The 26,286-nt window shown below is 37.8% G+C and overlaps 3 protein-coding genes across 5 annotated transcripts; 1 reads left to right on the top strand and 2 right to left on the bottom strand.

The window, feature by feature from the left end:
• The first annotated feature begins 7,116 nt into the window (after window positions 1-7,116).
• Window positions 7,117-14,185, top strand: LOC103718226 (uncharacterized). Its single transcript, XM_008806939.5, has 10 exons — window positions 7,117-7,414; window positions 8,067-8,196; window positions 10,040-10,178; window positions 10,255-10,464; window positions 10,554-10,698; window positions 12,864-13,014; window positions 13,089-13,198; window positions 13,280-13,377; window positions 13,522-13,591; window positions 13,803-14,185. The coding sequence occupies exons 1-10, from the start codon at window positions 7,322-7,324 to the stop codon at window positions 13,890-13,892; spliced, it is 1,236 nt and encodes a 411-aa protein (XP_008805161.1). The 5' UTR covers window positions 7,117-7,321; the 3' UTR covers window positions 13,893-14,185.
• A 1,051-nt stretch (window positions 14,186-15,236) lies between these two features.
• On the bottom strand, window positions 15,237-20,425 carry LOC103718224 (protein SPIRAL1-like 1). 3 transcript variants are annotated; one of them, XM_088721684.2, is made up of 4 exons: window positions 19,957-20,425; window positions 17,751-17,878; window positions 16,110-16,381; window positions 15,237-15,528 (listed from the first exon to the last, which is right to left on the bottom strand). In XM_088721684.2, the coding sequence occupies exons 3-4, from the start codon at window positions 16,350-16,352 to the stop codon at window positions 15,448-15,450; spliced, it is 324 nt and encodes a 107-aa protein (XP_088577810.1). In that variant the 5' UTR covers window positions 16,353-16,381; window positions 17,751-17,878; window positions 19,957-20,425; the 3' UTR covers window positions 15,237-15,447. The 3 variants fall into 3 exon arrangements, with proteins under 3 accessions (XP_088577810.1, XP_008805159.1, XP_008805160.3); XM_008806937.6 differs by having other exon boundaries at window positions 16,110-16,355; window positions 19,957-20,413; XM_008806938.6 differs by lacking the exon at window positions 17,751-17,878 and having other exon boundaries at window positions 16,110-16,355; window positions 19,957-20,422.
• A 1,310-nt stretch (window positions 20,426-21,735) lies between these two features.
• Window positions 21,736-25,658, bottom strand: LOC103718223 (putative methylesterase 11, chloroplastic). The gene is made up of 5 exons (XM_008806936.6): window positions 25,186-25,658; window positions 23,536-23,772; window positions 22,883-23,026; window positions 22,541-22,672; window positions 21,736-22,377 (listed from the first exon to the last, which is right to left on the bottom strand). The coding sequence occupies exons 1-5, from the start codon at window positions 25,579-25,581 to the stop codon at window positions 22,102-22,104; spliced, it is 1,185 nt and encodes a 394-aa protein (XP_008805158.3). The 5' UTR covers window positions 25,582-25,658; the 3' UTR covers window positions 21,736-22,101.
• Between the last annotated feature and the right edge of the window lie 628 nt (window positions 25,659-26,286).

Raw genomic sequence — 26,286 nt, 5'->3', positions numbered from 1 at the left:
CGGCATCCAATCCGTGTGGGCAAAGTGCGATGCAAGTATGATGCGGGACATGGGATTGCCATGATCACAGGCTGTCATGACTATCGGTTGTTGGGGTTATCAGTCCTTGTCGACACGTGCCAATTGTTCTCCGTGGTTTGCGACTCCTCGGTTGGAGCCGAAGTCATTCATCTCGATTTATGTCTGAGGATAGGGAGGTCCATCAGGCCCAAGGTTGAGGTATTCAGTATTTCTCCCATCACCTATAGTTTTCCATTGTCAGTTAAACTCAACTTGGATTCTATGGCAGCAAACCCTGTTGGACCATATGACAGTTCATCATATAAATAGTAGCTATTACATGAAGAAACTAATTTGGGGCTATTTTACTCTTTTATTTTTGGTAAATAACTATGTTACTCTTTAATCGTGTAAAGTCCAGAAGTACAGGTAACCGTTAAAAAAGCCTTTTATCATCAACTCTTTGGTAGGAAATAAGCATCAAAGAACACCTCACGGTAACCCAAAGAGTAAGCTCCTCCCCATTGCTGGAGAAATTGAAAAGGAATCTGAGTTAAAAGGAGAGAAAAAAATATAATCAAAACAAGAAAAGCTTAGAGCTTGTAGAAGCGTGAGTTAAATCAAAACTAAGGATCAGCAAGTGAACTAACCTTCTGGATAATGAGACCTCCGCACGGGCATGTCTGAACCTGTCGCCGGGTCGACCTCCGTAGAATGTTGTAGGCTTGTAGAGTGCATCCTAGAGAGACCTTTGCACTGTAGAAGACTAAAGAATCTATGTTGAAAACTACAGTGACCGGCACATTCCTTAAACTGGCATGGCACTGAAACTACTCTGCTACAGTAATCTATTGAGAAAAACAGAGAACTGGGAAGAAGAGTTTGAATGTGATTTTCCATTGATTCAAAGAGCTTACAGTAGATGTGTATTTATAGCTGATGACCAGGATTCAAGTAAACCAGCTGCTGACTAGCTGGAGATGGTTACAACAGTTATGAACTAACTGAATTCAGTTGGGATTAACTGAATTCAGATCTTGCTAGAAGTTGACAAAGTATGCTAGAAAATTCTGGAATGGACTAGTAGCTTAACACCCCCCTTCAAGCTGAAGGTAGGGAAGAGACCTTCAGCTTGGAACAGAGGAGAGAATGTCTTCTAGCAGTGAGTGATTTGGTGAAGATATCTGCAGTTTGATCAGCACTAGATACATGAGCAATATGAAGCTCTTTGGAAATCACCTTTTCCCTGATAAAATGATAGTCCACCTCGATATGCTTCGTTCGTGCATGGAAAACGGGATTTGAAGCAAGAGCAATGGCCGAAATGTTGTCACAGTAGATCTCAGTAGGTGAATCAATTGAAATACTAAGCTCACGAAGTAGTCGACGCAGCCAGATCAACTCAGAAGCTGTGAGAGCCAAGGCCCTGTACTCAGCTTCAGTAGAAGAGCAAGCAACAGTTGGCTGCTTCTTGGCACGCCAAGAAATCAAATTGGAGCCCAAAAAGACACAGAAACCAGAAGTAGAGCGACGATCAAGTGAGTCGCCAGCCCAGTCTGAGTCACAAAATGCAGAGAGAATGAGAGGTCCGGATTTTAAATGAAGAGAATGATTCAAGGTCCCTTTAATGTAACGAAGAACCCTCTTTAGTAACTGAAATGAGAGATCTTTGGAGAATGCATGAATTGACAGAGGTAATTAACAGCATAGGAAATGTCAGGACGTGTGACTGTTAAATATTGAAGGGAACCTGCCAAGCTGCGATACAAATCAGGTGAAGGAAACAAGGCATCATTCGGACAAAAGGCTTCAAGTTTAAGTGGCAATGGGGAAGAGGCTGGCTTGCAAGTCAGCATCCCAGCTCGGTGTAGTAAAGTATTGGCATAAGTAGCCTGACTAAGAAAAACACCAGCAGTAGTGAAGGCCGTTGTGATGCCCAGGAAATAAGAACAGGGGCCAAGGCCTTCATTTTGAATCTACTCTGCAGCTGAAGAAATAGAGAAGACATAGCACTGGTATTGTTACCAGTAAGCAATATATCATCAACATAAACCAGCAGATATAGGACAACTCCATCTCTGTTGAAAAGCAGAAGAGAAGGATCAGCTGAACTGCTCTGAAATCCCTGCTCAATGAGAAAACTAGTGAACGTAGCAAACCATTGACGTGGTGCTTGCTTTAAACCATAGATTGCCTTGTTAAGACGGCAAACATGATCCGGATAATGAGGATCAATAAAACCCTTTGGCTGTTCCATAAACACCTGATCATCCAATTTACCATGCAAAAATGCATTTGAAACATCTAATTGACGGATATCCCAGCCTGAAGTAATTGCAAGGGAAAGAAAAACTCGGATTGTTTGAAACTTGGCCACAGGGCTAAAAGTTTCGGTAAAATCAACTCCATATTCCTGTTTAAAACCTTGTGCCACAACTCGAGCTTTGTACTGGGCAAAGGAGCCATCAGAATTCCTTTTGATCCGAAAAATCCAACGACAGCCAAGAACATGTTGTGAAGAACACCTAAGAACCAGCTCCCAGGTTTGCTGATCAATTAAAGCACTGAATTCTTGTGACATGGCAGCTCGCCAATTGGGATCAGCAATAGCAGTGGAGTAGCAAGATGGCTCAGTAGGAACAGATGCATTGCTAAGTAAAGAGAAAATACGCCGAGGTTTAAGGGAGCCGGTCTGAAGACGGGTGACCATAGGATGACAAAAAGACTGTGGAGGAGAAGGCAGTAAATGAGAAGCTGAAAGGGAAGAAGAAGAAGAAGAAGACTAGGAAGCAAGAAGAGAAACAGAGGAAGATTGTGCAAGAGAACGGATATGTGGTGATGTGTGGTGGAAAGAAGAAGACACAGCAGATGACCCGGTAGAGTGTGAGGATGGAACAAGAAGAGGATAAGGAAGAAGCGCTGGCTGAGAGGATGAAAGTGAAGATTGTTGAGAAAATGGAAACAAGGACTCATGAAATTCAACATGCCAAGAAATGATAACTTTCCCTGATTTCAAGTTAAAGCATCGATAGCCTTTATGTTGGGTAGAATAACCAATGAAAACACAGGGAGTAGATCTTGGAGAGAATTTATGCAATGCTTGGGGCCTAAGCCAAGGAAAACATTGGCATCCAAATACTTTTAAATGACTGTAATCAGGAATACGGTTAAACAAAAGTTCAAAGGGGGATTTGCAATTGAGTAGTGGTGTAGGCAAGCGATTGATAAGGTATGTAGCAGTCAAAAGTGTTTCAACCCAGAATTTTGAAGGAAGAGAGGCATGTATAAGTAGACTGCGAACAACCTCCAATAGATGGCGATGCTTTCTCTCAGCCATGCCATTCTGTTCAGGTGTATATGGTGAGGACTTTTGATGTACAATACCAGCTCGGGAAAAGAGACTTTGAAATTTTGCATTGTTAAACTCACCCCCTCCATCAGACGGAAACACTTTAATGGTGGAAGAAAATTGATTTTCAACTATGGATTTGAATTGTAAGAAATGCTGAAAGACATCAGACTTATTGCGTAGAGGATAGACCCAACAAAAACGAGAAAAATCATCTACAAAAAGAACATAGTATTTAATACCCCCTGAAGATGCAACAGGTGACGGCCCCCAAACATCAGAATGAATGAGTTCCAGAGGCTTTGTTCATGCTGCAGAACTGGACTTGAATGGGAGTTTATGACTCTTTGCCATGCTGCATGTTTGACAGACAGAGGAAGAATTTGGAGAAGAAAGTGGTTGTATATGAGTAGACAAGATGGAAAGCACAGAGGCAGATGGATGACCAAGACGCTGATGCCAGATGGAGGAAGATGACTTTGAAGCTAAGAATGCAGTTGGAGCTGAGGAAGCTGATACCGATGATGAAACAAAAGTGAAGGGAATTCTGTAAAGTCCTTCACTGCAACGTCCCTGAAACAAAGTCTTGTTTGTATGCTTGTCCTTAATAGTACAGCCATCCGAATCGAAAATAAGAACACAATGATTGTCAGCTGCTAATTTATAGACTGACAAGAGATTATGAGAGATTTGTGGAGCATGAAGAAGATGAGATAGTCTAAAACAATGAGACGGTGTAGGGAGTATACCAGAACCCAGGTGATGAATAGGGATAGAAGTTCCATTCCCAAGTGCTACTTGCTCAGACCCACTGTAGGAAACAGGTTGATGCAGGACTGATTGCTCAGGCGTCATATGTGCCGTAGCTCCACTATCAATGATCCAATCCCCAGTTCTTGTTGATGGAGAAGAACTTACAGAGGAAGCTTGATAAGCAGAGTTTGCTAAAAGAGCCTGAGGAGTATGCGCCGTTGTGGAAGCATTGTAAGTAGAATCCATTCATGGCCAACCTATGCTACTATAATTTGAATCCATCCGGTGCCAGCAGTTTACAGCAGAATGACCTCGTTTATTACAAATTTGGCATTCCAATAAATTTCTCTGATCTCTGCCTCGACCTGGAAAGGACCATCCTGATGTTATTGACCTGCCTCGTCCTCGGTTGGTGAAGGAAAAACGTCCACGACCTCTGCCACGAACTGAAAGAAGTGCAAATGCAGAATCGACTGAGGACTGTTGTTTTTCCTTGTTAGACAAGATAATCTCTTCACTGCATAAAAGTGCATAGAGTTCATCCAAAGTAATAGCTGATGACCGAGTTCTAATTGTAGTAGAGAAGGAATCATAAGCTGCTGGGAGGCCATTCAAAACATACAGCACCACATCCTCTATATCTAACTTGGATCCAGTAGCTGCAAGAGCATCTACCTTATTCCTGATCTCATTTAAATACTGCTGCATTGGTAGATCTTGCTTCCGTATATTGTGAAGCTCATTCTTTAGTTGAATTACATGAGATCTAGTTGAGGAATTCAATCTACATTCCAATGTAGCCCAAATTTGATAGCAATGCTCAAGATTAATCACATAGGGTAGTATAGAAGAAGAAATTGTTGAATTCAAAACCACTGCTAAGAACTAATCATGCAAAAACCAAGCATCAAATTCAGAACTAGTTGATGATTGGAGACAAGTTGATGATCCGTCGAGAAATCCAAAAAATCCACTTGCTTTGAACACTCGAGAGATTTGGGATTTCCAGACAAGATAATTTTCAGAGGTAAGTTGACTGGGTATAAGTGATTGAATCCTTGAAGTCAAGAATTTAAGTTTGGGAGATATAATCTGATCTTCAGAAGACCTTACTGCTTCATCTGATCTGGGATGATTCACTAATGTAGGTGATGCCATAGAATCACTCTCAAGAGGAGGAAGTATCACTGCAATGTCTTTCGACCTCAATGACATGAAAGAGAAAAGAAAAAAAAAATCACACCTTAAGATCTTTTGATCTTATTAACAGATCTTAATGAGCTAGTGGATCATGATGAGATGATCTGGATCCCTGCTCTGATACCATGTAGAAGACTAAAGAATCTATGTTGAAAACTACAGTGACCGGCACATTCCTTAAACTGGCATGGCATTGAAACTACTCTACTACAGTAATCTATTGAGAAAAACAGAGAACTGGGAAGAAGAGTTTGAATGTGATTTTCCATTGATTCAAAGAGCTTACAGTAGATGTGTATTTATAGCTGATGACCAGGATTCAAGTAAACCAGCTGCTGACTAGCTGGAGATGGTTACAACAGTTATGAACTAACTGAATTCAGTTGGGATTAACTGAATTCAGATCTTGCTAGAAGTTGACAAAGTATGCTAGAAAATTCTAGAATGGACTAGTAGCTTAACATGCACGACCTTCGAGGCATTTTGCCATGCATTTCTTAGAACTAATGCTGGGTTTGGTATGCTGCTGAAATGAGTGCTGTAGTGAAATGGGAATTGCAGTTTTGGTGTCATTGTAGTACTTGGTGACAACAATTTAGGAATCAGCTTTTTTTTTTTTTTGGATTCACCATTTCATCAGTTGAAGAAATTGTGATTCCACAATAACAATAGAAAAATGATCATTCCCACGAAGATGGAAATCGATGATATTTCAAAAATGGATTCATGAATAATTTTTATGATACAAAATAGCAATAAATAATATATTTGATCGTTGTTAGTCATCAAATAATTATATGAAATAAAAAACAAATACTATAATTAATATTAGTTAAAACTTTTATTTCATTGAAATCATAAAAATATTTAGCAACATATATTTATGTATCATAATTGTATACCATTTATGACTTAAACATTTACTATGTAATATACTGAGAATTGCATAATGCATGTTAATGAAGCACCTTATAAAAAAATGTATATAACTATATACTAATAAATAGTAGAAAATACAAAAATAAAAATGTATTAGATAAATACTAGAAAATCAATGTTAAAATAATATAATAAACTAAAAAGTAAATTAAAATTAAAAAAAGGAAGTAGAGACTATAGCAAACCCCATTAAAATGTCGAACAATATTAGATAAATCGTGGGGTCATGGCAAAAGATTTGGTATAACGCACAGGATGGTTGGATATTACATTACCAAGTTAGCATTAGGAATTTCTTTTGGGTGCACAAGCGGAGGGCCTAGAACCATTTTCCAATAGAATTTTTTTACATAAATATCTTTCTAAATATCGAATTTTACATAAATATCCTTTTAAAATTGATATTTGTATGAATACCCTAGTAAAACACTTTTTTGCTATTCTATTCTTTTTTTAATCCTTATTTTTGCATATGTACCCACATCATCTAATACTATTAAAAAATTAACGGTTTCAAATTAAAATGACTAAAATATTTTTAATGAATAGATGTATAAAAGAAATAATTATAAGGCGATCGCGATGGAGAATAAAAAAAATAATTTCAAAATTTTATTTTATTTTAAATTAAAATAAATATGATTTTTATTAACTATATTAGAAGAACTATTATATTAGGAGTATTTGTGCAAAAACAGTATTTTATAAGAAGACAGAAGTAAATATAAAATTTTAAAAATATTTATTTAAATTTAAATTTTATAAGGGTATTCATGAAAAAAAATAAGACTTTTCAAAAAACTATCTCGCATGCCTGATGCGCTGCGTGCAACTGGAATAACCACCAACCGATCTCCTCACCATGGAAACGGACGGCAGAGATTAATAGGCACAGTCGGACACCAGGGAGTAGCCTAGAGGGTCGCTATCCGAACTCCTCCTCATCGGCTGGTTCGCGGGAGAACTAGGGTTGGGATTAGGGTTTTGGGGCGTCCTCCTCCGAACCCTAGTGCTCGTCCCGTGACTCCAAGCCCAGGTTCTTTCTCTTTTCTTCGGATTCTCCTCCATCTTCGGTCCAAAATGACGACGATCGTGGCTACCTCGGAGGAAGATCCGGTGCTCGCCGTCGTTCGGTTCGCCTCGGAGCTTGCCTGGGCTGACGCAGGCCCCGAGGTATGGGAGCTTCCCGCTTAGATCTATTTTTACCCGCAAGCTTCCATTAAATTTCCCTCTTTTTAGATTTTTTGAGGATTTATATTCCTTTTTTTTTTTGGAAGAAAGGGGTTTGATTGAATGAAATTCTTCGATTCTACTATAAGGAATTTGAACGGTTTATATATCTGTTAGTTTTGTTATCTTTTTGGGTAATCAGCAGCTCTGGATTTTTTCCCCATTCTTTTGGTGGTTGTTAGATTTTCTTTTGTCCCTGAGTAGAATTGATCAGAAAATTAGTAAAAATTACATCTTTTACATATTGTTCGCATAAGATGACGTATCGATCTCATGATAACCCATTTAGATTCAGTTTCTAGGCATCACAGGCTTGAGAAGATTCTATGTTAAGCAGTGTTGGACCATCAGTAAAGTCTTCATGTAAGGAAAAAGGAAGGATCTACGGGATTCAAACACTTGCTGTGCTGCCAATTGTTTTTTTAGAATCTTCTTCAAACAAATAAAACAAATGGTTGGCAATTGAGATGTTGTGTGATTTTTCTGCTGTTTCCTGATGCTTCTGTGCTTTCGCAATGAGGAGAGGAATGTTCACATGAAGAACTGAAGCATTAAATGGTTCCCTGTTTAATTTCTTTTATTTACTTTTTGATAGGTTGCAGAACCTCAGGTGACCAGACTTTGCATTGAAGCCCAGGAATGTATGGTTATGGGTAGATGGTTGGATCTGGCATCTTTAATGCTTACTTCAGCAGATTTGATTGCATCACGAGTGTCAGAAAAAGGTATGAATCCATCACTTGTTTTACTCAACAGTTCCAGGTGACTTCGAATTTGGTATGATGATTGGTAGATGGGATCTGTAGCTAATAGTTATGTGCTTTCCATCACCTTTTATTTGTGAAATTTACCAGTTCTTAGGCCAATAAACATTCGCAAGGTGAAACCAGATCATCAGGGTAGTCAAGATGCTCTACGTCTATGTGGTCATTATTGTATATCCAGCAACTGATATACCATGCTTATGATGAAATCTCAACCTTTCTAGTTCTTCTTGAAGTCTGAATGATCTGCTGAAATTCTATTTTATCATAACATGCTGCGAGTTGATGTTTATCTCAAAAGGATTATCTAAAATATGACTCTAGTTTGCTGTTTTTGGCATGAATTGGTTCAATACTTAGCATCCAATAAATTATAACCACGTCCTTGCACAAGACCAATTGGATCATCTACCACATTTTCTAACTTTTGCTATCACAACTGCTTGTTGGAAGTTGGTGGTATTTTTAATTTCTTATCAGCTATTCCATTTAAATAACATCAGTTTTCTTGTGCGGTATTTCTCTGAACTTTGGTCCTTAGCCTTGGAAGACAAGACTTGGTAGCATGTGCATGTATCGTCATCATAATATGCTGTTTAAATCATCTCTTTTATGTGAAAGTCAAGTACTAAGTGTTTTTTGAGTCTTAGGTTACAATTTACATATAATTAAATTTAGCAGTTCTAGGCTATGAAAACTTCCAAAATCAAAAATAAGAATGATTACTTTACCAGATATGGCTAATCATGCAGTAGTTTGTTAACTAAAGATTTCCAGTCTTAATGATGTTTTGCCATAGTCCCATAAGCTAAATACAAACAGAGATGTATTACTTTCTGGTACATTTCCAGAATATTTCTGTCTTGTATCTGGAAGGTCATCGAAATGAAATATTCTTGAATTTCTCTCATATTGAGAAATTTATAATGGTATTTTTCCATAAATTTCAATACACTTTGAGGGAAAAGGTAACATGGTGATATGCGCATGATTATTTGAGATATCATTGGGAGAAGTTTTAATGATGCTGAGAATTTTTGTAGGATTTTCTACTTGTGGCATATTGGGTATCCTTGTTTTAAAACTGATTTAATTATCATAAAATTGTTGTAACAGGGATCACTTGTGCCTCGCTTACGCAATCATTTTTTTTCTATAATTGTTCAGGCTATAGGAGAATCATATTTTTGTTCCATCCATGCTTTATTGCCAGAGCAGATTGTTAATTATTGTATATTTGCTTGAAGTAGTTTAGAGGATTGCAGTGTCATGTATTTGTTCATCAAGTACCATACTGACCAAATATTCATGTATTTTCTAGAACTCCTATCAAGATGTTTATTTTAGTTTGTCTGTAACAACATACAATGTCTTCAATTGGAAAAAAAATAAATTTTACCTGACTAAGAAATACAAGACTCCCAAATAATCATATCTTTGTGCTTGTAGCATTCGCTGATGATCTAATCAAATTGCAGATACTGACTTGCCTTCCGTCAACATTTACTAGCTTTTGTTGTTTATTTGAGTAAAACCTACTATGAGACTCCTAAATAATCATATCTTTTTGCTCATCACATTCACCGATGAGCTAATCAAATTGCGGATACTGACTTGCCTTCGGCTGACATTTACTAGCTTTTGCTGTTTATTTGAGTAAAACCTACTACAAGACTCTGAAATAATCATATCCTTTTGCTCGTAGCATTTGCCGATGAGCTAATCAAATTGCAAATATTTACTTGCCTTCAGTGATATTTACTAGCTTTTGTTGCTTGTATAAAACATACTTTTTTTCTTGTAGATCTGGAATGTATATTCACTGTTATCTGCAACCTTGTCACAAGAGCTAGCACTCCTGATGAAGAACTAGAGATGGCAAAGCGTATTTCAGCAAAAGTTGTGCAGCAACCAAATGATAAGCCTGCTTGGCGCCTGAAGATGTAAGGAAAATAAACTAGTGATGTTTAAAGATTTTACCCCCAAGCTGTCTCTTATATGTCTGCATGATCCAAACAGCCTGTTCAATTTGTACAATCTGCTAGAGAATGCCCACAGCAGGTTCCTTGTCTACAGCAAAGCACTTAATTTGGCAGCCAGTGGAAAAGTTACTGAAAGCATTATACCTTCTTTCAAAAAGATAGATAGTTTTCTGCAAGAGTGGAATATTGGAAAAATGGACCAAAGGGAGCTTTTCCTCACCATTTCGAACATTTTAAAGGACAAGAGGTGTACATTCAGATTGATGATCAAGCTATTGTTAATCCTTTTCCTTTTATATTTGGCTGTATGAACTTCCCTTTTTTCTAAATCTGCAGCATGGTCAAAGATTCTTTTGCTTTTCTGACCAAGTATTTAGCTACTTTTTCTGGTACTGGTGAGGAGTCATATACAATGAATGAGGCCAAAGAGGAAGCTGTGCGTGCTGTTATAGAGTTTGTGAAGTCTCCTGACATATTTCAGGTACCTAAGTGGAGAATCTGCAAGTTTAAAGCATTTAGCCTGTGAAACGAGTGTTCTGATTGAAGAAATCAACGCTATATTTTAATTTCATAGATAGTTTGTGTGCTATGGATTTCTATATTCTATATCTATTTTCTTATGAAGTCTTTTAGCGATATTCTCTTTGAATAAATGCTGCCGTGCTATCTCTTTATGTTGTGGGCTGCTATCTCTTTGTTTTGCAGTCCGATGTTTAACCCTTCTTTTGGTGCTGCAATTATACTCCTTGCAAATGTTCATTCCTCCACTTATTCCTTGTTTTATTCATTGTTTTTGGTTGCTTGGTTATTATTTTTTTGAGGGTAGATTATCATGTAGGAAGGCAGAAGCTTAGGGCAGAAGCCTGTGCTTCATGTCTTGTACTTACAAGTGCCTTGAGAGTGCAACTTTCTTTTGCATCTTTTGTTTTACTTAAGGAGTCTTGAAGTCCTTTCATCAAGTAGCTGTTGGCTAGTTGAAATATTCTTTCCTAAGAAAGATAGAGGAAATTGATGGTTTGAAGCTGGAGTTGTGTTTTTGTTGGACCAAGTGTTCCTTACCTCAGAAGAAGACAAGCTATGTTGGTCGGGCCATTACTGGAGTTGTAGAAAGCATTACACTGCAGAGGTTCTAAGCAGAAGAGTTAAGTAGACACTGGACAGTGATGGCAACATCTCCTTTGGGGCGGGTGATAGTAGGTCAATTCAGAAGGATGCTCAAAAAATAAGGAAATTATGTCACATGAATGCTGAGGTTGTTTGAAGCACTTCTCAGGATAATTGATGCCCATGCTAGGAACTTTGGAAATGGTCTGAGAATTGGAAGATGAAAGCCCATATTCTGATCTATCTTGCTTGAACAATACTTAAAATTTTTTTATAAATACATTAAGAGGGCATCTGATACTCTTTTGTTTTTCCAAAAAATACTTTTATAATCATGTCAAGACTTATGCTGTAATGAATATAGTTTTCTTGTACCGATCCTCAGGAGTGGTGTCAAAGGTGTGAATTAGTTCAGGCAGAGCAATCTCTTAAATTGGTTGCAAATGTCTTTTAAGCATCGGCCACAATATCTAAGAAGATGCTATTTGTTGTGTTTAGCCTCTGTCTGTTTGATTGAAAGTTATTTCTGTTTTGAATAGTCTCATATCTGTAAAGGAATCCAGGTATTCCAAATATGCTAAAGATGTAAGGTTAATTTGTAAGCTTGCATCTTGACTAAACATACAACAGTGTGTTCCCTAGTGATGAATGCAAATTTCTCTATAATAACAGGAGTTTTCTCAGTTGATTTTCTTAGGTCTATCAGAACAATTCTGTTTTCATTAGCTCCATGGTATCCACTCATGGTGGTCTCCCTTACTAGATTTCATGGCATGTCCTCCTAGCCTAATATATATATTAAAGCTGGTAATTCTTATTCCTGTATAATATCTTAGCTTGATCTTGTCGATAGGCTTTATATAATTTCAATATGCAATCAAAACCTTACCTTAACATAAAGCTGAGGAAGGCTTGAATCCAGAAATTTCTTTTGCTGATGGCAGTCTGAAGCAGGCATGGGCCGACAATGGGAAGACATTAACAAGATCTCATTCATGGGCTGTCATCTTCACCCAGCCACCTTAGATGACCTGGTTGGGTGGGTTCCAGGTGACCAATCTCGGTGAACCATGAAACTAGCGACCTGAGTTTGGTTTTGTTTAGCATCCGCTATTGGCTTAAATTCTGTTGTAGCCTCTGGCATATGATGTAATTTGGGGGGTTGGGGTTCTTGCTTTGTCCAGCATTCTTCATTTGGATTATGATTTCTGATATCATTTTAACAAATCTGTCTCCATTTCTCACCTGGGGAGCATGTCATCCACCTGACTACAGCGAAGTAAACAAGAATGTAGTGAAAGGATAAAAAATGAATAACCAGGTTGAATCTCTCTATGATGTACGGTTTTAAATTTTTTCCCTGTGAAACGAATTATCATTTTCTTCTTTTTGAATTTTAAGGATATTATAAACCATTCTCTATTGATTGGTGGGTTCAAATTCTGACTGTTTATTTATTAATGCATTTAGTTATATATTTCTATCTCTTCTTACTATTTACAATTTATGGAATGACTTTTCAGAATTATGATGTTCTTGCAGTGTGATCTTTTAGACATGCCTGCTGTTGGGCAGCTGGAAAAGGATGGAAAGTATGCATTGGTTTACCAGCTATTGAAGATCTTTCTCACTCAAAGGCTTGACGCCTACCTAGATTTTCATGCTGCAAATTCTACTTTACTGAAAAGCTATGGTGGGAAGCTTGTTTTGTGGATTTATCAACATCCATTGCTTTTGTTTAATTTTTTAATGACAAGGGATCTACAGGTCTGGTTCATGAAGACTGCATAATGAAGATGAGGTTGATGTCATTGCTAGACTTCAGGTCCAATGATTCTGGTGAAATTCCATATTCTGTCATCAAGGACACACTTCGGGTAACCCATATCTTTGAGCTTGCCTTTTATTTTTTTATTATTTGCAATTGTTGTTTCTTGTTTAAATAAGTTGTCATGCAGATCACAGATGAGGAGGTAGAATATTGGGTTGTTAAAGCAATTACCTCCAAACTTCTGGACTGTAAGATGGATCAGATGAATCAAATTGTGATTGTGAGGTAATCATTGCCTAGTGAATGTTCATTTGTTCTATTTATTTTGTTGAGTGGTGGGGTGAAGATAACAGGGTTTATACTGTTCAGATGGAATTCAAGCCAAACCATTATTTTTTATTCATGCAAGTTTCATTGTTTGATGTGCAGCCAACATACAGAGCGAGTGTTTGGGCTATCACAGTGGCAAACTCTCCGTTCCAAGCTTGGAGCTTGGAGGGTAATTTTCTTACTTTGGTTCTTTAGACATGCTTCTACATGGTTGTCAGGCCCCAATCCACCTGAGGCGGTGGAAGGCCTCACAGCATGCTGATTGTTTGGGTGCCAAACTGTGCCCTGCTTCTAATTTCTTGAAAAAGCTAGCTGAATGTACTTGTTCAGCCATGCAACTAATGTTTTTCAATTGTTTATCTGCTGAACCTTTTATTTAGGGCAATATTGCCAATGCCATCAGCACAATCAAGGCTAACAAGGTATCTGAAGAAGGACTACAGACAATGCAAGGATTGATGACACGCTGAAGTTTATCAACATTCATAGGCAATGGAAAGTATTGAGCAATTGGCGAGATACTTCATTTGATTTAAGAAGGTGAAAGGGCATGCTTTCTTCCAAAGAACAAGCCCCTCCAATGAAATCCAATGGGTTTCTGTAACGCTTGATTTCTTATTTGGGGTGATCATATATTTGCTAAATTCTTGTGTACACCTTTAAATTATCCGATGACTCTGCAGATTTGGCTGCAAGATTATCAGTTGTGACCCAAATTAGCAGAGAACATAATCTAGAAATCATGCAATTGATTTTTTTTCCATATAGTGCAGGCATTCCTGATAATAATCCATGTTTGAATGTACTGTATCTTGATGGCTCATAATGGTTGAGTCCTGTAAAGCACATCTGTCATTAGTGCAAGAATACTAGACCTCTAGTTAGCCAGCTCTAATGCAATTGTTGGACCTGACGGTGGAGCATCATCAACTGACCAATAGTAAATTGCAGAATTAACTATATGTGAAGCAAATCTAATTTCATCTGAAGAATGCAGGGTCCAGTGTTTGGAAAAGAGAGGAACGCATTCCATGTGCTTTGGCTTTTAAATGAAATTATATGAGCTTTTTGGAGGCATGCTTCAAGAGGGAGTCGAGCTTCATTCAGACACTAATGGTGGACTCTGAAAGCTTTCATATGGTGGAATTAAAAATATAACTTGCAAGACTTGAGCTGATCATATACGAGACGTTCTGCATAACTGGCTCTATATGTGAGTTAAATTCTGTGCTGAATATTTCAGATGGCAGTGTAAACAGGAACAATGATGAAAAAGTAACATCAAATGTTAAAACGTGAGCAAGCAGAATGTTAATCTGGCTCTGGTTTGTATGTTTCAACAGTTAGCAGTACGAACACTGATGAACGGAAGCTTTGATAGTGGTTGCATGAAACTCTTCAGGAATCTGAGGAAACTCTGCAGTGGATTCAAAAGTTTCCGAGTTAATTATTGATTTAGTTGAAGTGAATGAAAGAAAAAAAATAGTGACATCTGTTAGAGAGAGAGAGAGAGCTTGCTGGTGCACGTCATCAAGTTTCCCATTTATGAGTGGGCTGTTATCCTGTAACCAGCCCTGACTCACTTCGCATGATAGGTCCATTGAGTGTTGGATTGAACAGTTAAACATAACAGGGCGCAGAGATAGACTACCCTGGTTAAGAGAGCAACACTACATAACTGCAGTTTTAATCCTATTCACAGTGAAATCAAACAATTAGCAGGAAATAGAATACCATATATTAGTATTTTAAGCAATAAGACAGAACTATAACACCTATTTCAGAGAACCAATACTAAGAATGGGGGAACACACTTCTTAAGGATGAAAGTTTGTCATCTATTCATCAATTAGGCAAACATATTGTCACCAAAAACATCTTACGTTGGCGAGTTATAAAGTACATGATCGGTCTCCCAACAATAAAATGAAATCATCATCCATTTGAAATCTGCAGGTCTAAACAGTGATATCATTTCTTCATTTGTTTGATACATTCTCACAGTTGTAACCACCAATTAGTTCATCAGTTGCCCCCGCCACCAAAGAGGTAACTGAGGGAAGAACCGCCACCAGGAGCAGCTTGAACCTTTGTTGAAGGCCGGTCCTGCACAACGGAAAACTAGTATTATCCTTCCAGATATGCAGAAATGTGAGAACCTAACTTGTTTACTAACATGTAAGAAGATCGATCTCCTTTTTGGAACTCAGAAAAGCAGGCAGTGAAACTGTTTTCTTGGCTTCCACACAATCCTCATGATGCGAGGAATTCGTTACAGTCAAACAGATCATAATCTGGAAAACAGGTTTACCAAGAAAAGGAGGGAGGGTTCTTCTATGCATGACTGATGCGGATAGAATTGTCTCAGGATTTAAAAATGCATAGCTGAGCCGCAGGCAATGCAGATATACTTTTACATACAGAAGATACCTTTCTTTCACGAGTTTGATATCATGGGCTAATAGACCAAGCCAGAGATGAATGAAGGAAAATGAAAAAAAAATAGAACTCACAGTTTGTGGTCAATAATGGTCACAGATCAATCAACAAGGCAATAGAAATCAAATTGTACAGGTAAAAGAGTACGCCAAGAACTATTGGCGAGGCAAAATGCAATCCATCAAACAGAGAACAGCCAAGCAGCAGTATGTACTGAATAGCTTAACTTAGGGCAAGTGAGTTTGTACCGTAAGAAAATTTCCACTGTTCTGGCCATCCGAACGGTGGTAGTTGTTTGCCGTCTTTTGTTGGATGCCTGCTGGAATCTGCTTGCTGACATCAACAGGTGGTGAAGCAGTAGAAGGCTTTTGGGAATGTGCAGTGTCGTCAGCAGCTGAAGTTTGATTTGCAGCAGGTTTAGGGGTCTCATCACTCCCAAAGAGGTAGCCCAGCGAACTCTGCCCTCCTCCGCTGCTTACACCGCGACCCATTCTCTAGTTCTCATATAAAGTAGCCCAAACTTTCAGAAAATGGAAGTTTAATATATATCATTTGCAAAATGAAGCATAGAAATCCAAGATTTATCGAGAAAACAGGTGCAAATATAATGAAAATGAAATCAGATATTAAAATGTGCCAGTGCATTATCTTATAGCAAATAAGCTTATATTAGTCTCGGTAATATGGCTATAGCATGGTTTAGTGGTTGTTCCTGAGCCAAAAAGAAAAGAGTAAGAACACAAATCTTTCAAAGGTGGTAAATAGATAACATCATTTTTTATAAATGGCCTGCCGTGAATATAGATCTATTGATTCTTCTGCCTTCCGCATTAGCAGGAACTTTATTGAGACATAAGATTACAGAACTGGAACTCTGCTGTTAGATCATTTGCGAGGTTATCATAAAAAAAACTTATAGTGGAGCAGTCAGATCCTTCTTACATTATGAGTCATCAAAAATAGGTGACACAGATGAGACCCTCACATTATCTATAAAGAGTTATCAGAGATAGGTGACACAGATGAGACCACTCTTGCATGGTTCTCTGAACTTTTCCACAATCTGCTGCTATAAAGCACTACGTACCTTGCGATGGCAAATGAAAGCAGTTTCTATTCTAGAGAGCATAAATAATAGCAATAAGACTAAATTAGGGATTAACTTCGTAAACTTTTCCACAATCTGCTACTATAAGAGCTATGTTCTCACTTAAGCTATTTCAAATCCTTAGATCTCATAAAGAAATCCTTAGGTCTCTCCCTCCTCCCTTATAATCATTTCACATGAAACCAAGCCCTTCCATTAAGGACCTTCCTCCAATCTTTGTCCCAAATATATGTAAGAGGATACTGCACCGATATTAAGGGCTTTAAGGCATTTAAAGATTCTTCTTCAAATTGTGTAATGTATTAGGGTAAAATATTGTGAAGTGACAAATAAAAGGAAAAAGTTGTATTTGGATAGAATTTTGCAACCCATCTTCAATCTGCAAGGGATCCGATCTTTTTGTATAAACAACTCTTCTAATCACACAAGAAACATCATACAGAAAATGATCCAATTATATGTAGTATTAACAGTCAAACTTCAAGTGATATCTTCCTCTTTGGACCTTTAACTCAGAGCCTTTCCTATAGTCCTTATCCATTTGGAATTTTTTTTGTTCTGAAACCATCAATTGACAGATATCACTTGAGAATTTGTTGACAAATATGTCGAAATCAGGTTATAAATCATCTCCTTCCTAGCCTCAAAAGAAATATCCCAGTAAAAGTAATAGGTATTAGGAAAGCACAATATACTCACGCAAGGAGAGGTGTCACAATTATTTGGGGAAAAAACTAAAATGAAATTCAACATCAGTGCCAAGAGTTATCACATAACTAACCTGACTTGGCTGCGTACGACCTAGATAAGCAGATGACTTAATCTGCACAATTCACTGAATCTTATTTAAGCTTATTTCGCAGTCAAAGTCCCATATGTTTGTTCATTTTCCTCCCAGCTAGGAAATTCCTGCAGTAGATTTAAGAGTGGGAATCAAATGAATTAAAAGAACCATGTTAGGTCTGAGAATATACACACAGGGAAATTAATTTTAACATAATTTTCTTCCAATATATGATTAATTAGCTCTTAGAAAAGCCAAGGGATCTAGAGCTCTACTTGATTTTTTAAACAAAAATCACATAGGGAGGCCATTAAGTACCTCTAGATGTTGAGCATGCCTACAGAAAATGGAAATGTAAATAATTGATTCTTGAACAGATAAGAACTCTAAATAGAAGAACTAGTACAAAATTTGTTCATGTTTTTCATGGCAGTTTCAATGGTTTTAAACTTACAGAAATGACACCCATTCTTTTAAACAAGAGAGCAATTAGACAGCTATAAAAGTAATATTTCTGCAAGCTACGCATGGTATAGAACTATGATGAAGCAAGTGGTCCTGACAAGATAACGACAAAGGAACCTTTAGGAAAGGAAGAGATACAACAAGACGTGTGGGACAACAAGGAAAAAAGAATATTTGTGTTATCTTCCATTAAAATGTGAGGTGGAGAGGAATGTTGGACAAAATAGATTAGGAGTACAGACAGGCTTTGTTTGGATATTCAGGTTAGGTAGAATTCTTTTATAGTATGGAATTCAATAGATCTTTTACAATAGTATTAGTCACTTAGCATCATAGCATGCAGAGCAAGTGGTTGACATAGAAATCTTTAAACATCTCTTGAAGACACAGCCCAGGTGCTACACTAGAAACAAATGATTATATAAACACAACCAAAAACATAGAATCAACAATAACAGTTCTTCAATGATATATGTGATGGTGTGCCTCAAAGTTGGCTATATACCTCAGTTTATGTAACTTTATAAAATTTAGGGCTCGTTTTGATAATCCTGTGCAATCCAACAGGATTCACAAGAACATAGGCCAGGCAAGGCCCATATTCACAGCATTCACAGAATTTTTTTCAGAGTGGACCGCCTTAAATCCCATAGGGAGAAAAAAAGAACATCATTAGGTCTTTTTTTCCATCCTACAAGAATAGACTGGAAGAGGTGTAGTTGAAATGGGCTAGGCTAGACCTCATTTTCTATAATACTAGGCATAAGCTATGTACATAGTTTAGAAGATATATGCTGGACGGACCATGCTTGATTTCTGTGGGATTTTCAATCCAATCCTGCAGGAATATCCAAACAGGCTCTTAAAAGAAAAATTGTCGGACTAATAAATTTTCTCCAAGCTACAGATAGAAACATGAGGGTTCATAAGCTATAAAATTTCAGGCTGTTCTGAGATTTGTTGTTCATTACTATGAAATACTTATGAGATGCAGTACATTTTTAATTGGACAGCAGATTTTGCACAATCATTAAGTAAATTTTATTACATTGCATGGTTCATATCTTATGATTAATTGGTTTTAACTTTTATGATCATCCAAAACAGTTGCAAGCGTTACAATGACAAAGTATTGCCAACTAAATCATATCAATCAGGATACAAAAATGAAACAAGCTAAAACTTAAGCAGAGGACCACTCCAGGCAGTTGTTACCCATTTTTCAAACGGTTCATATCAATCATAGCTAGATTAAATATTTGAACTTCTTCCATTATAGACAAATTTAAGCTGACGCCCACTCCAGGCAGTTGTTACCCATTTTATAAACGGTTCAAGTTGGAATCCGGCATCACAGCATACAAATCAAAGTTTGGAGACAGCGAAACCAAAGATTTCCACGCATATAATTATTTGCGCGAAATTGTCATATAAAACGACAAGAAACAAGAAAACGACCACCCGAAGGACCAAAAAGAGAGGGAAAATAGCACAATTTGACCTCAGATTGCAACCCAGTGATCTCTCGGAGAGGAGAATCCAAAGTTAGACCAGAAAAAGATAAGATACGAGCAGAATGTCGCAAAATACAACGGATCGGCAATAAAAGAACGGAAATTCGACTCGCAGTCGAAACCCAGAATCTTTAACACAAAAAAACTTTCTCGAGAGATTCCAAGTGAGATCTACAAACGCAGCGAGCTAATCGAAGCACAGATTTAGGGTTAGGATTTCTCACCTTGCTCCTCGGATCGAATGGGAAGAGCTCAAGATCGGGAATTGGGGATTAGGAATGGAGAGCGGAAGAACGGAGGAAGGCGAGGCTCATTCATATACATGGAAAGTAGATAGACGTGATTAATCCCCTCTAAACTAAAAGTAATTATTGGATTAAAATCTTTCTTACGGCCTATTTGGTTTGGACTGAAAATTTGGTAGTATAATTCATGAATTAGATCGTCTATTTAAATATGATTCCATATCAACCAAACTCAATCTTGTGGGAGATTTTTTTTTCTCTTCTCATAGTATAAAGACTAGAATTTGGACAAGTTCTTAAAAAATAAAAACTATATTGATCAATAAGCCTGATTTCTATATAATTTTCAGCTCCATCCTACATGAATATCCAGATAATTTTTTATAATTTAATTTTAATAGTTTTAATCGAATCATTCCGGATGGTTAGACTTGTAGAAGATTGACAATGAAGGGCATGCGGAGGATGTTCGTCAAATTATTGAATTGTAGTGAATCATTCGAAAGGTTTTATAGACCAACCCTCAAGCATAATTTATATTATTTTGTATTGATTATTGGGTCAAAATCTATTTAAAATTCTGCATATGTTTTGTTTACCATCGCCATTCATTTATAATGATCCAATAATATCATTATTATAATGATTATTTTGCCATGATTGCAGGCTTATCTTGTAGTCACACTTTTTTCTTGGCAACCAAAAATTCTAGGTATAATTCTTGGATGCTGCATCCCAATAATTTGGACATGAATAATTAGATTGCAGGTAGATCTCTCTCTGCTTTTCTCAAAAACACAGTGATTATATAGTCAAAATATGCTTGAACTGAGATTGCTTGAGAATAAGATAACAACAATTGTAGTACTATGATTTGTTGTTGCAATGGAAAATAATGATCAATAACAAAATAATTGAGGTATTATTTGTCCAAATCATTCTCTACCAATTATTTATTGCATCTTTTACATAATTTTTAAGTCAGTAATGTTACTTCATTTGAATGGGTGCTGCAAATGTTACAAAATAATTATTTTGAATCCTCTTCTTTACATTTATTCTAAGAGGATTAAGGAAAGAGAGAAGAATGTTGAGAGTCAACATAAAGTGACAGTACCATATCTTATCCAAAACAATTTTTGATTAGGCCTGTTATTTATCAAATATTCTCTTCTCTTCAAAAAAATATGTGATAGATATGCCGGATACATGTCTATAAAAACTGAGAGTTGCCCAAACTATTAGTTTGTGCACTTGTTTTGTCTATGACTGTACATTGACCATCCACAAAAGACTCTTGGTTTAACAGCATGCTATTTGAGCATGTTATTTGATGAGAATGAATATTCTTTTAATCCATTCGAATCATCAAATGCATCTAATTTTGCTCGAGAAAAGTGATGATATGATCAGGATAACTCTTCGTTTAAAAAGCCTTAATTAACACTTGCACGGCCACCGACAGCCACAAATAATTAGAAGTCAAGTACCATATAACAACAGAAATAATCACCACAAACAGTAGTGCACTCTTTGTAATCCATCAAATATTGAACTCTATGAACAAAAGTTTTTACTCATGTTCCACTTGGAGCTTTTTTCCCCCCTTTTTTTTGTTTTTTTCTACTTTTATCCACAGGGAACACAAAGGTTTTTGAAGTTGTAGAACTTAATAACTGCATCAATCACAAAAACATCAGCTTCCCTTCATCATACCTGAAGGCATAATCCACCACCCACCCTGTAGTCTTGCTGATATCTGAGAATAACAAAATGATCTCACATGGCACAATGTTCACAAAAACAGAGCTTATGGCCTCACAACAAAAATTTCTGAAAGAAGCACCACCAAAATAAATGGTTCAAATTCTCAATTTGGAACAAGCCTCGAGGGGGGTTAGCAGGCATCAACAGGCTTGCTATGATGCTGAGAACTCAAATTGCCATATCCATTATGAGGCTAAAGAAGGATACAACAAGCCGGGGCCACTCACAATATGCATGCATCTGCGAATAAGGGACCAAGGTAAGCTGTGCATGCAAGCATCTGCATCATGTGTATGGCCATGAGTGCAGGCAATAGATTAGTCATGGGAATCCTTCCAGAAAGTGTTACAATGTGTTTCAGGAGGAAATTTTTGCGATCTCCACTAAGTACTTGTGCAGTGCTTGAGGCTTCGAAAAGAATGGTGAATGATCGGCTCCTCTTAGCTGGAAAACCCGTTCCGGAGGATTCAAACCGCACATGCTCTTCTGTAGGGAAAGGGGTAGCGCATTGTCCTCAGTGGTCTCTATATAGTATCTCCTAATGGAATCATGGTTCTTCACTGAAAGTGATATCTTCTCCAACACAGGTGCAAAGGGGATGGGCCTCATAGAAACAGAAGCCAATACAACATCCTTGATACGACAAGAAGAGTTAGAAGTCACTGTAAGAATCCATCCAACCAAAGATGATACAATTTGGATAGAAAGACTCAATTTTTTTGTTAGCAGTATCATAGTCATCCAAGGGAAATCAAGTTTGGAGTGTAATGAACCAAGCAGAAACAGCAAAACATACCTTAGCAGGACTTGCATTGAAGAATAAGTCTTGTAATAGTGACTTGTCATAGTCGACAGCAGTAGGAGGATTATCATTTCCATTAGCATACAAAAATATCCGGGCTTGCTGCAGCAAGTCATTTGAGAGTGCCTAAAATAGCAGAGAGCATACGAGTTACAAGAATGCACACTGAATTTCTTCATCTACAATCCAATTTCCTTCATACATGCACACAAGTGCGCACGTGCACATGGAATCTCAATATTGCTTATCACGATGACAGTATTTGACATTACTGAAATGTCTCCTATGTTTTCTAAAATGGAAAAGAAGAAGGGAATAGAAATGACAGATCCCCACCTGTTGAGCAAGCATATCGGCAGCACTCTGACCATTTGTCAACATAGCTGCAGAAACAAAAACAGCTTTGGCAATCTTAGATGCAAATGCTTCCATGGCATATGATATGCAGGTACCACCAAAATCATGTCCCACCAAAATAACCTACAAAATATTTTAGGAATTAATGCAGCCTTCGAGTGTAAATGGTAAGACAAGAGGTTATACTGCCTCTGCTAGTAAAGCAGAGGCCTAAGACCTTTGTTAAAGCCAAATCACTGTTTTCTTTTCTTCTTTATTCACCTAAAAAGGTAGAGACAAGTAACAGCACCTGACAATGTGTCACAGACGAATATATTGGCTGTTTCCTGGCCATATCTTTGATATGAGATGAAAATGGAAGAAAGAAAGGAGGAATGAAGGAAAAAGAAAACAACTCTTACAGATACCACAATTATATGATTTTTGCTCAAGGGTGCTATTCTAGTATTCTCTCTGTATCTCATGTTATTTATGACCACAATCAGTTTCAGTCGCGCTTTTGGTATGCATCTGTGAATCGTGTCTTTCCAGACTCAAGTTTAATATTTTTTTCCCACTAAACTCATCAGAAAAAAATGCATATGAGAAGCTATTTGAACCCTTTTTCTTAAAGAAACAGGAGGCATACCAACCTTCTCCCCATCACTGAGCTTCTCAAGGAAACTAGTAAGTGGCATTACATACTGGGAAAGACTTGTAACGTTGTTTGAATCAAAAGCGTGAGTTCCAGAACCTGTCAGGTCTATGGCAGTGGCTTTAAATCCACCATCTCTTAGAAGCGCAATAGTTTTATACCAACACCAAGCACCAAAGCCACCTCCATGGACAAGAACAAAGTGATTGGTCTCCAAATCGTCAATCTTTACATCCTGTTTCAGAAAACTTGAAAAAATTGTTTGAGGATAACAAAACATTTAACCAAGAAAAAAAGCGAGGAAAAATTAATAACTCAGTCCAGCAGGACTCTAACATCAATATATAATTGGCTTGTTTCATTTATCAACATTTAAGAGCAGAAAGCAAGGAAATGCTGGATATGTGTTTGGAGTAGTATATCCTCAAACCGTTTTTTCTCTTCTCTTCCCTTGGCTTTCTTTTCTTTTCTACACCAAGTCTAAGGACAATTAGTATGAATACAAGATAGCAATAAACAAACAATTCCAAAAAAAGGATGGGAGCAGACTTTTTTCTTTAAAAATAGTTGATACAATCGCAAAATCAGATCCAAGTAATTGACACAGCCTGCAAACAACATAACACAATTCTAGAAGTAAGGGGACTCTCACTCTTAGAAAAGGAGCAGACATTTGACCAGCAAAAGAATTATTTTTTCAGTCAAAATGGCAAAGGGAGAACATGAGCCAATTGATATGTTAGCAAGAATAAAAGAATGTGCAGCAACTTTATTCTTGCATCTGAAACCTCCTGAATGAAAGGGAACAACATGATTACAAAAGGGCAACCGAGAGGCTACTGTCAAAAATCAATTCCACACTTCCTTTTGTCAAATAAAGTGAGGCATAATCAATGAGAACAGATCCAAAAGATTTAAAGATCCATCGATTACAAAGAAATCTAAACTTAGCAGGCATGTATTTTAATGAATTGCGAAATGGTGAATAAAATCAGAAAATTAAAACTCAAGGAACTGGCAGAACAAGACTCTAAATTCTAATCTAGTTCTACAAGCCAAGCAATAGCCAGTTCACTCATTATATCCTGGGATTCGAACTGGGAAAATCAATAGTTTTCATTCATCAGTTCTATAAAATAAGATATCATCATGGTTCCTTGCACACAGAAGGATAATAAGACATTTAGAATAGAAAGCAAAAATGTTATTAACAATCATAAAGTTTAAACAAAAGTAATCAACAAAATATAAGACTAACACTGCTAATTCTCAACACCCCCCTCCCCCCCCCCCCCCCAAAAAAAAAAAAGAGAAAAAAAGGAAAAGAAAAAGAAAAAGGTTAACAGTGCTAATACACCATTTGATCAGTGTTTGTGACAGGTTGATCAACCACTATCGGCATTCCTGTGTGTGTAAACCCGATCGACAACAGACAATAGGCGGAAGATATAATGATACAAAAGAATTCTCCAATTAAGCAAAGCAAAATTCGATTCATTCATCTTATCTCAGAAGAAGTAGATTCATTCATGTGCAATTTGTCCATGGAAAAGCTTCTCATGTTGCATACACATGATTGGAAGTTTTTTTTTTTTTTTTTTTTGATGTAAAGAAAAGGTATTGTATAACCACGATTTTTTTTTTTAACCTGATTGATGAGCTGTTGAGGTTGGACGAGGGGATCGGCGAGGGAGCGGGGCCGGGAGCTGGAGCTCCTCGGCAGCGCCTGCTTCTTCTTCCCGGCGGGAGGCCGGTCGCGGACGGAGGAAGACCGGTCTAACAGCACATCCGCCACCCCCGCCGCCCCGCCGTTCTGGCGGAGGAGCAACGAGGCCGCGGCCTTCGCCGCCGCCGCCAGGGCCTGCTCCTGCTCCTGGGTCAGGCCCTCCCCACCCGGCTCCTTCCTCCCCGACCGGTATCTGCTCGACCCTGCGGGGTCGGCGGCCACGCCGGTATGCGGCGGATGGGCGGATGAGATGCCGCGCCGCCTCCTCTTCGTCTCCGCCGGCGCGGCGGGAGAGAAGCAGGAGAAGAGAGTTCCCATCGTCGCGTCGTCTCGACGTAAGCAGCACAACGAGAAGTTTTCGAGGCGACACGCACCAAGGAAAAGCCAAAAAGAAGTTTATTCTATTTTATTTTTATTTTCCCAAAAGAGAGAAGGTTCAAAGCTGGCGTCTTGGGGTCAGAATTCTCACCTGCCAGTCTGCCACCTTTCCCAGTCGCAACTCGCAGCGTTAAGTAGAGGAGAACGCGTTTCCGAAATCCCATTGTGGATACTTTTTGCGGAGCGGAACCAACGTGATCTTGCCGTGGCAAGGAGTCGGTCGAGTTGGTTAGAATTTCAGCCGTTCCCTTCCTGGGTCAAATCCAGCCGCTACTGGACTCTGAGCAAATCAAAACATACACCCCAAAATCCAGATTCGGATTAAAACTCTAGTGAAAACGACCACCAACTTTAAGCAATTTTTTTATATTTCGCAATAAGTTGATTGATCGGCTACACTCAAGTATATGTGTGCACTATCTGTCACATAAAACAATAGATTGGACAGGTCTATGTTAGATTTAAAGAACATAAGATCTATGCCTAGGCAATCAGTTTTATATAACAAAAAATAAATTGGCTTGCATATTGTAGTTAAAAAGTATTTAGCTCCCAATATGTTTTACATTGTCTGATTTTATATAAATTTTCTGACGTGATCCAAGATCCGCATGGCAATGAAATCCCAGTAGTATAGGTTAAAAT

This window comes from Phoenix dactylifera, chromosome 1 (genome assembly GCF_051530095.1).
Source record: "Phoenix dactylifera cultivar Ajwa chromosome 1, Ajwa_hap1_PhDact_Kaust_v1.1, whole genome shotgun sequence".
Taxonomy (NCBI): domain Eukaryota; kingdom Viridiplantae; phylum Streptophyta; class Magnoliopsida; order Arecales; family Arecaceae; genus Phoenix; species Phoenix dactylifera.
This window is presented reverse-complemented; position numbering and strand designations above follow the sequence as displayed.